Here is a 10778-nt window from a genome sequence, read left to right on the forward strand (position 1 = left end):
GCTGCACTGTCAGTGTGTCAGTACTGAGGGAGTGCCGCACTGTCAGAGGGTCAGTACTGAGGGAGTGCTGCACTGTCAGAGGGTCAGTACTGAGGGAGTGCCGCACTGTCAGAGGGTCAGTACTGAGGGAGTGCTGCACTGTCAGAGGGTCAGTACTGAGGGAGTGCCGCACTGTCAGAGGGTCAGTACTGAGGGAGTGCTGCACTGTCAGAGGGTCAGTTCTGAGGGGGTGCTGCACTGTCAGAGGGTCTGTGCTGAGGGAGTGCCGCGTGTCAGAGGGTCAGTACTGAGGGAGTGCCGCACTGTCAGAGTGTCAGTACTGAGGGAGTGCTGCACTGTCTGAGGGTCAGTACTGAGTGAGTGCTGCACTGTCAGAGGGTTTCGGAGGTTTTCAGGATGTTGTTTGGAATGGAACATTGCAGCCCTGGTCTTAGTGAGTTGGAATGGGAGCAGTAACAGGTCGATGCTCACTCATGCCTCCAGTTAATTTTGATTGGAAGAACAGCTGGCCACCAGTTTGAAAATGCCGACAGAGTGATTCATTCAGCACTCTCACATTGTTTTCCTCACACATGGTGAACAGAACATTGACCACAACGAGAGGGAGGAGGATAAATTTAGGTGTGCCGGGAGAGTGGGGATTATGGGAGGCTGGATGACCTTTTCCAATCTCCAAAGCTTTCATGAATAAATCACCTTCTATTCTGATCCAGCAGAGGGTAGAGTTGTTACGCTAGTTCCCTGGAATTTGATGGGGACAATGTTAAGTGAACTTTACTCTGTATCTCACTCCATGCTGATCCTGTCCTGGGAGTGTTTGATGCGGACAGTGTAGAGGGAGCTTTACTCTGTATCTAACCCCGTGCTGTACCTGTCCTGGGAGTGTTTGATGGGGACAGTGTAGAGGGAGCTTTACTCTGTATCTAACCCCGTGCTGTACCTGTCCTGGGAGTGTTTGATGGGGACAGTGTCGAGGGAGCTTTACTCTGTAACTAACCTTGTGTTGTACCTGTCCTGGGAGTGTTTGATGGGGACAGTGTCGAGGGAGCTTTACTCTGTATCTAACCCCGTGTTGTACCTGCCCTGGGAGTGTTTGAAGGGGACAGTGTCGAGGGAGCTTTACTCTGTATCTAACCCTGTGTTGTACCTGTCCTGGGAGTGTTTCATGGCAAGTACAGTAAGAAGTCTCACAACACCAGGTTCAAGTCCAACAGGTTTATTTGGTCGCAAAAGCCACGAGCTTTCGGAGCGCTGCCCCTTCGTCAGGTAAGTGGGATTTCAGTTCACAAACAGGGCATATAAAGACACAAACTCAATTTAGAAAATAATGGTTGGAATGCGAGTCTTTACAGGTCAGTCTCAAAGGTACAGACAATGTGAGTGGAGAGAGCATTAAGCACAGGTTAAAGAGATGTGTATTGTCTCCAGACAGGACAGTTAGTGAGATTTTGCAAGCCCAGGCAAGTTGTTGGGGTTACAGATAGTGTGACATGAACCCAAGATCCCGGTTGAGGCCGTCCTCATGTGTGTGGAACTTGGCTATCAGTTTCTGCTCAGCGACTCTGCGTTGTCGTGTGTCGTGAAGGCCGCCTTGGAGAACGCTTAACCGAAGATCAGAGGCTGAATGCCCGTGACTGCTGAAGTGTTCCCCAACAGGAAGAGAACACTCCTGCCTGGTGATTGTCGAGCGGTGTTCATTCATCCGCTGTCGTAGCGTCTGCATGGTCTCCCCATGTCCTCGGGACATCCTTTCCTGCAGCGTATCAGTGTTTCAGGGGGACATTATGGAGGGAGCTTTACTCTGTATCTAACCCTGGGCTGTACCTGTCCTGGGAGTGTTTGATGGGGACAGTGTAGAGGGAGCTTTACTCTGTATCTAACCCCGTGCTGTACCTGTCCTGAGAGCGTTTGATGGGGACAGTGTAGAGGGACTTTTGCTCTGTATCTAACCCCGTGCTGTACCTGTCCTGGGAGTGTTTGATGGTATTTGCTACCAAATAAACCTGTTGGACTTTAACCTGGTGTTGTGAGACTTCTTACTGTGTTCACCCCAGTCCAACGCCGGCATCTCCACATCATGAGTGTTTGATGGGGACAGTGTAGAGGGAGCTTTACTCTGTATCTAACCCCGTGCAGTACCTGTCCTGGGAGTGTTTGATAGGGGCAGTGTAGAGGGAGCTTTACTCTGTATCTAACCCCGTGCTGTACCTGTCCTGAGGGTGTTTGATGGGGACAGTGCAGAGGGAGCTTTACTCTGTATCTAACCCCGTGCTGTACCTGTCCTGGGAGTGTTTGATGGGGACAGTGTAGAGGGAGCTTTACTCTGTATCTAACCCCATGCTGTGCCTGTCCTGAGCGTGTTTGATGGGGACAGTGTAGAGGGAGATTTACTCTGTATCTAAAACCGTGCTGTACCTGTCCTGGGAGTGTTTGATGGGGACAGTGTAGAGGGAGCTTTACTCTGTATCTAAACCCGTGCTGTACCTGTCCTGGGAGTGTTTGATGGGGACAGCGCCAAGGGAGCTTTACTCTGTATCTAACCCCATGCTGTACCTGTCCTGGGAGTGTTTGATGGGGGACAATGTAGAGGGAGCTTTACTCTGTATCTAACCCCGTGCTATATCTGTCCTGGGAGTGTTTGATGGGGACAGTCTCGAGGGAGCTTTACTCTGTACCTAACCCCATGCTCTACCTGTCCTGGGAGTGTTTGATGGGGACAGTGTAGAGGGAGCTTTACTCTGTACCTAACCCCATGTTGTACCTGTCCTGGGAGTGTTTGATGGGGACAGTGTAGAGGGAGCTTTACTCTGTACCTAACCCCGTGCTGTACCTGTCCTGGGAGTGTTTGATGGGGACAGTGTAGAGGGAGCTTTACTCTGTACCTAACCCCATGTTGTACCTGTCCTGGGAGTGTTTGATGGGGACAGTGTAGAGGGAGCTTTACTCTGTATCTAACCCCGTGCTGTACCTGTCCTGGGAGTGTTTGATGGGGACAGTGTAGAGAGAGCTTTACTCTGTATCTAACCCCGTGTTATACCTGTCCTGGGAATGTTTGATGGGGGACAGTGTAGAGGAAGATTTACTCTGTATCTTGATCTGCCTTAAATATATTCAAAGACTCTGCTCCCACTGCCTTTTGAGGAAGAAAGTCCCCAAGAGAAAACATTTCTCCTGATCTCTGTCTGAAATGGGCCACCCTTATTCATAAACAGTGACCCCTGGTTCTCGATTCTCCCACAAGAGGAAACATCCTCTCCACATCCACCCTGTCAACACCCCTCAGCATCTTAAAGGTTTTGATCAAGTTGCCTCTTACTCCTCTAAACTCCAGTGGATATAAACAGAACCTCTCCAGCCTTTCCTTGTGGGATATGACTGATTCGACTTGAGGTAAATTGAACCATGATAATCACTCATGTGATATTTTAGTATCTGGACGATGTTATACAAATGTATTTTGTTCTGGTTTTTGTTAATATTTAAAGTTTATTTATTAGTGTCACAAGTAGGCTTACATTAACACTGCAGCGAAGTTACTCTGAAAGTCCGCCAGCTGCCACACCCCAGCACCTGTTCGGGTACTCTAAGGGAGAATTTAGTACGGCCAATGCACCTAACCTCCACATCTTTGAACACTAGGAGACAATTTATCACGGCCAATCCACCTGACCGACACATCTTTGGGCTGTGGGAGGAAACCGGAGCACCCAGAGGAAACCCACACAGACACGGGGAGAACGTGCAAATTCCACAAAGACAGTGACCCAAGCCGGGAATTGAACCCGGGTCCCTGCCGCTGTGAGGCAGCAGTGCTAACCACTGTGCCACACAGAGAATTTGTAGTTATTGCCTTGAATAAAAGAACAGTTCGAGTTGCTTGCTGTATTTAAATATATTCATGGAGGTTTCATCACATGACCTGGGTCCCACTCTCCAACCATTGGTCAGCCAATCCTTGTGATGCCCCTTCCTGCACCAATGGGAAAGCAAGAAGACCCTTTACCCAATTGGGGGATGCTTGACTCTCATCCAATCAGCTTTGCCCCTCCCAATTTCCAATCACTTTCTACATTGTGAAGAGAAAAGTTCAAAAAAATGTGAAAATAGTTGCAATTTTTTTAATGTCCCGATGATTTTCCCCCAGGGGCACACGTGGGCGTATCCTGGAGATTGGTACTCAATTCCGAAGGATTCTAGTCAATCCTGGAGGGTTGGTACCAGCAGACTGCCCAGATAGGGAATCCATGTGGAGGCTGGAGCTAGGCTTCAAATGCGGCCTTCAAATTGCATTAACATCATAGGCAGGAAAAAGCAGAGGGTCAGTGCTGAGGGAGTGCAGCCAAGTTTTATTCATTACAAGAGTGATTATATTTCAAGTTAGAATCCCTACAGTACAGAAAGAGGTCATTCAACCCATCGAGTCTGTACCGACCACAATCCCACCCAAGCCCTATTCCCATAACTGCACACATTTACCCTGCTAATCCCCCTGACACTAAGGGGCAATTTAGCATGGCCAATCCACCTTACCTGCACATCTTTGGACTGTGGGAGGAAACCGGAGCACCCGGAGGAAACCCACGCAGACACGGGGAGAATGTGCAAGCTCCACAGAGACGGTGACCCAAGCCGGGAATCGAACCCGGGTCCCTGGCGCTGTGAGGCCTCAGTGCTAACCACTGAGCCGCCCTGCAAGTAAATTGGTTGTAAACTGCTTTGGGAAGTAGAGTGATGTGAACTTTATTTCATTGCTGGCTTGGGGGTGTCCTGACCCTGGAGAGGTACATCTGCTGCCCCTGTGTTTACAGTTACCCAGTCAGAGGGAGGTGTGAACTGATTCTCCCTCGCTTTTCCTAATCCTGTTACATTTCTGCTGCTGTGAGTGTTAATTCAGAGCTGGCTTTACACATGGAGGTCTGGCTTCTGACTTACTCAGAACGTGGAACCTGAGAATGACAGAGAGAGCTGGAAGCAAACAGCATTGGAAAAGAGTTTCTTTATTGTATTAGTCAAGTGAGCAGAAACAGCATTGAGGTCCTGCTAACCTCTACAGAGCAACGTTGCAGCAAATCGATAAGTAGACAAGCAGAACAAAATGATTTAATCCCAGTTCATTCATTCAATCTTTGAGTGAAGTGTCCAAAGGTGTGTGGGTTAGGTTGATTGGCCATGCTAAATTGCCCCTTAGTGTCGGGGGACTAGCTAGGGTAAATGCATGGATTGTGGTGATAGGGCCTAGGTGGAATTGTGGTTGGTGCAGACTCGATGGGCCGAATGGACTCCTTCTGCACTGTAGGGATTCTATGGTTTTGCTTTTATCTTACTGTGAGGTGACCTTGGTGAGACCTCAATGCCTGTTTTTTGATGAGGAGAATGGTGGTTGCAGAGGGAAAGCGGTGTGTAGTTGCACGGCGTACGTCACCGGGGGAACCATGGGCCGAGTGGGAAGCAGAGGATGCTGGGATTGTGGCTGAAGGGGAGAGGTTAAAGGCTAACGATTAGGCGTTCTCCAGCTGGGCTGTCTCAGCATTCTCGGAGTTGACCACTTGCTGCTGGAGATACTCGAAGAGGTCAGTGAAACGTTTGGAGATTCGCTGTGCCTCCGTCTCGAACCAGGTGCCGATCTCCTCCATCTTCAGGCGCAGGGAGTCCCGCAGGTCCTCGGCATTGTCCGAGATGTGACCCTGCAGGGCCTCGGCCTTGGACCTCACCTCCTCGGCCTGCTGGGCCAGCGATTGCTGAATGTTCTGGAAGTGTTGCTGGACCTTGTCGCTCACTGAGCTGGTGAAGGGAGCCGCCATGGCGTGGAGGCCATCCAGCGTGCGCTCCTGCTTGTTACGCAGCATGTCGGAGTACTCCTGGAACTTGCTCCGGATGGTGGCCTGGTCGCGGTTCAGACGCTTGCGGTACTTGCGCAGGTAAAGGCCCAACGTGCGGTGCACATCATCCACATTCTGCCTCACCATCAGGCCGGCCTCCTCGTTGTAGTTCATCAGCATGGTGCGAACCGAGGTCAGGTCGCGGTTCAGCCGATCGGTTACCTCCTCCACGTCGGCGTTGAAGCGTTCGGCATAGGGTCCCAGATGGGCCCGCAGGCCAGAGGCAGAGTTATTGAGCTCAGCCATACAGTTTGAGATGAGCGACCTGCGGAGGGGAAGGAGACAGGGTCAGCGAGAAAGGTCGCACAGTTAGAGTCATAGGCCGGAATCTTACCAGCACGCCCGCCCCGATCCCAGGGTGGACGAGGCTCGGAGAACGGCACTCTCCACTGGCCTCGGGCGGGATCAGACGAACCTCGGGCGGATGTGCTGGTAAAATTCCACCCACAGAGTCATAGAGGTTTACAGCATGGAAACAGGCCCTTCGGCCCAACTTGTCCATGCCGCCCTTTTTTTTAAACCACCAAGCTAATCCCAATTGCCCGCGTTTGGCCCATATCCCTCGATACCCATCTTATCCATGTAACTATCTAAATGCTTTTTAAAAGACAAAATTGTATCCACCTCTAATACTACCTCTGGCAGCTCGTTCCAGACGCTCACCACCCTCTGTGTGAAATAATTGCCCCTCTGGTCACTTTTGTATCTCTCCCCTCTCACCTTAAATCTATGTCCTCTAGTTTTAGACTCCCCTACCTTTGGGAAAAGATATTGACTATCTAGCTGATCTATGCCCCTCATTATTTTATAGACCTCTGTAAGATCATCCTTAAGCCTCCTACGCTCCACGGAAAAAAATCCCAGTCTATCCAGCCTCTCCTTATAACTCAAACAATCAAGTCCCAGTAGCACCCCAGTAAATCTTTTCTGCACTCTTTCTAGTTTAATAATATCCTTTCTATAATAGGGTGACCAGAATTGTACACAGTTTTCCAAGTGTGGCCTTACCAATATCTTGTAAAACTTCAACAAGACGTCCCAACTCCTGTATTCAATGTTCTGACCGATGAAACCAAGCATGCTGAATGCCTTCTTCACCACTCTGTCCACCTGTGACTCCACTTTCAAGGAGCTATGAAACTGTACCCCTAGATCTCTTTGTTCTGTAACTCTCCCCAGTGCCCGACCATGAACTGAGTTGGACAAACCACCTTATAACATAAGAATCGAACAAGAGGGAATCATAGAATCCTTACAGTGCAGAAGGAGGCCATTCAGCCCATCGAGTCTGCACCAGCCACAATCCCACCCAGGCCCTATCCCCGTAAACCCACATATTTACCCTGCTAATCCCGCTGACACTAAAGGGCAATTTAACATGGCCAATCCACCGAGCCCACACATCTTTGGACTGTGGGAGGAAACCGGAGCACCCAGAGGAAACAAAGACACGGGAATAACGTGCAAACTCCACACAGTCAGTGACCCAAGCCGGGAATTGAACCCATGTCCCTGGCGCTGTGAGGCAGCAGTGCTAACCACTGTGCCACCGTGCTGCCCCAGTAACAAATACCTCTTTCTGGCTCAACCCAGGATTCACTCCGGGACAAACAAACTCAAGTTGGATCGCAGACTCGTTTTGAGAAACGGATTTCCGTTTTCCAGGCTTCTTTGATCACATCAGCTCCTTCCCAAATACTTCCCAGTCACTGAAACACATTCTACAGTGTGCTCACTGTGGGAACAGTGGGAATAATTGCAGCCAGGGTTCACACAACTTTCCTCTGAAAAGAGGCCCCAATTGTCCACCTTCAAAATAGGATTTAAATCCAGGGCCTAAAGGAACGTGACTCCAACAACACGAACTCCATTTTTATCCCACCCTCAAATGTTCACCTCACTCATTCCCCTCTGACCTTCACTCAAAGCCACACTTGTGCCCAAAGAGTCAAAGGATTCTCAAGGCCTGAATCCAGTAACCCAGAAACATAGGACCATAAGACGTAGGAGCAGAATGAGGCCATTCGGCCCATCGAGTCTGCTCCGCCATTCAATCATGGCTGATATGATTCTCATCCCCCATTCTCCTGTCTTTGTCCCGTAACCCTTGATCCCATAATTGATCAAGATCCTATGCAGCTCTGTCTCAAAGACTCAGTGACCCGGCCTCCACAGCCCTCTGTGGCAATGACTTCCACAGATTCACCATCCTCCGGCTGAAGAAACTCCTCCTCATCTCAGTATTAAAGGAGCGTCTCTTCACTCTGACGTTGTGCCCTCTGGCTCGAGTTTCTCTCACTCGTGGAAACATCTGCTCCACGTCCACTCTATCCAGGCCTCTCAGTATCCTGTAAGTTTCAATCAGATCCCCCCTCATCCTTCTAAACTCCATCGAATACAGACTCAGAGGCCTCATCCGTTCCTCATACGACAAGCTCTTCATTCCTGGGATCATTCTTGTGACACTCCTCTGGACCCCCTCCAAGGCCAGCATATCCTTCCTTAGATTGGGGCCCAAAACTGCTCACAATATTAAACAGTACTGAGGGAGTGCTGCACTGTCAGAGGGTCAGTGCTGAGGGAGTGCCGCACTGTCAGAGGGTCAGTACTGAGGGAGTGCCGCACTGTCAGAGGGTCAGTGCTGAGGGAGTACCGCACTGTCAGAGGGTCAGTACTGAGGGAGTGCCGCACTGTCAGAGGGTCAGTACTGAGGGAGTGCCGCACTGTCAGAGGGTCAGTGCTGAGGGAGTACCGGACTGTCAGAGGGTCAGTGCTGAGGGAGTGCCGCACTGTCAGAGGGTCAGTGCTGAGGGAGTGCCGCACTGTCAGAGGGTCAGTACTGAGGGAGTGCCGCACTGTCAGAGGGTCAGTACTGAGGGAGTGCCGCACTGTCAGAGGGTCAGTACTGAGGGAGTGCCGCACTGTCAGAGGGTCAGTGCTGAGGGAGTGCCGCACTGTCAGAGGGTCAGTACTGAGGGAGTGCCGCACTGTCAGAGGGTCAGTACTGAGGGAGTGCCGCACTGTCAGAGGGTCAGTGCTGAGGGAGTGCCGCACTGTCAGAGGGTCAGTACTGAGGGAGTGCCGCACTGGCAGAGGGTCAGTGCTGTCTGATATACTCACTCGAGTTTCCTGTCCAGCTCGGAGCTCTGGATTTGCTTCATGAACCCCTCTGTTGACTGAGCCAGGTCGGTGGTGAAGGTCCAGAATTTCTCGATAGCCGTCTCCCATCTTGCCCTGGGTGTGGCCTGCTCCAGAGAGGAAGCCTGGACACCTGTGGGAACATAGGAATTAGGAGCAGAAGTTGGCAAATTCAATCCTTTGAGCCTGCTCCGCCATTCAATCAGATCATTGGTGATCTCTCCCTGGTCTCCAATCCACCTCCCCATCTGGTTCCCATATTCTTTTTTTAAAATCAGAAATATATCCATCTCCTTCTTGAAACCATTCAGGCTCCACCGCGCGATGGGGCAGCGAGTTCCACAAATTCACCACCCTCTGCGAGAAGTAGTTCCTCCTCATCTCAGTTTTATATTCTACCGCCTCTCAGCCTGTACGTCTTGTCCCAGATTGCCCCACAGGGGAAACATTTGGTCTCCATTTACTTTATCAATTCCTTTAGAAAAGTTATATACCTCAATCTGATCCCCTCTCCCAGGGGCTGGAGGAGGTTACAGAGATAGGGAGGGGTGTAGGGGCTGGAGGAGGTTACAGAGGTAGGGAGGGGTGTCGGGGCTGGAGGAGGTTACAGAGATAGGGAGGGGTGTCGGGGCTGGAGGAGGTTACAGAGATAGGGAGGGGTGTAGGGGCTGGAGGAGGTTACAGAAATAGGGAGGGGTGTCGGGGCTGGAGGAGGTTACAGAGATAGGGAGGGGTGTAGGGGCTGGAGGAGGTTACAGAGATCGGGAGGGTTGCAGGAGGTTACAGAGATAGGGAGGGATGTAGGGGCCAGAGGAGGTTACAGAGATAGGGAGGGTTGCAGGAGGTTACAGAGATAGGGAGGGATGTAGGGGCCAGAGGAGGTTACAGAGATAGGGAGGGTTGCAGGAGGTTACAGAGATAGGGAGAGTTGTCGGGGGTTACAGAGATAGGGAGGGTTGTGGGAGGTTACAGAGATAGGGAGAGTTGTCAGGGCTGAAGGAGGTTACAGAGATAGGGAGGGGTGTCGGGGGTTACAGAGATAGGGAGGGTTGTGGGAGGTTACAGAGATAGGGAGGGTTGTTGGAGGTTACAGAGATAGGGAGCGTTGTCGGGGGTTACAGAGATAGGGAGCGTTGTGGGAGGTTACAGAGATAGGGAGAGTAGTCGGGGCTGAAGGAGGTTACAGAGATAGGGAGAGTTGTCGGGGGTTACAGAGATAGGGAGGGTTGTGGGAGGTTACAGAGATAGGGAGGGTTGTCGGGGCTGAAGGAGGTTACAGAGATAGGGAGGGTTGTCGGGACTGAAGGAGGTTACAGAGATAGGGAGGGGTGTCGGGGCTGAAGGAGGTTACAGAGATAGGGAGGGGTGTCGGAGTTTATTTATTCATGTCACAACAAGGCTTACATGAACACTGCAATGAAGTTACTGTGAAAATCCCCTAGTTCCCACACTCCGGCACCTGTTCGGGTACACTGAGGGCGAATTTAGCACGGCCAATGCACCCTAACCAGCATGTCTTTCGGACTGTGGGAGGAGACCGGAGCACCCGGAGGAAACCCATGCAGACACGGGGAGAACATGCAGACTCCACACAGACAGTGACCCAAGCCAGGAATTGAACCTGGGTCCCTGGCGCTGTGAGGCAGCAGTGCTAAGCACTGTGCCACCGTACAGGGAGGTTCGTGGGGATGTTGTTAACAGACAGTAAGTGGATAGCGGTGGGGTGAAGATCTCCCCCAATTGCTGTTTAAAAATCATGCA

The 10778-nt window shown here is 51.1% G+C and overlaps 1 protein-coding gene across 4 annotated transcripts in view; it reads right to left on the reverse strand.

Moving 5' to 3' along the window:
* Positions 1 to 4981: 4981 nt before the first annotated feature.
* The window catches only part of LOC144508373 (uncharacterized), a 7574-nt gene continuing 1777 nt past the window's right edge, over positions 4982 to 10778 (reverse strand). For all 4 annotated transcript variants that reach the window (XM_078236234.1, XM_078236236.1, XM_078236233.1 and 1 more), the window contains 2 exons: positions 9000 to 9150; positions 4982 to 6144 (listed from right to left, as the gene is read on the reverse strand). In XM_078236234.1, coding sequence (XP_078092360.1) covers positions 5499 to 6144; positions 9000 to 9150 — 797 coding nt within the window. In that variant the 3' untranslated portion in view covers positions 4982 to 5498. The remainder of the gene's footprint in view (positions 6145 to 8999; positions 9151 to 10778) is intronic.

This window comes from Mustelus asterias, chromosome 20, assembly GCF_964213995.1.
Source record: "Mustelus asterias chromosome 20, sMusAst1.hap1.1, whole genome shotgun sequence".
NCBI classification, from domain to species: Eukaryota; Metazoa; Chordata; class Chondrichthyes; order Carcharhiniformes; family Triakidae; genus Mustelus; species Mustelus asterias.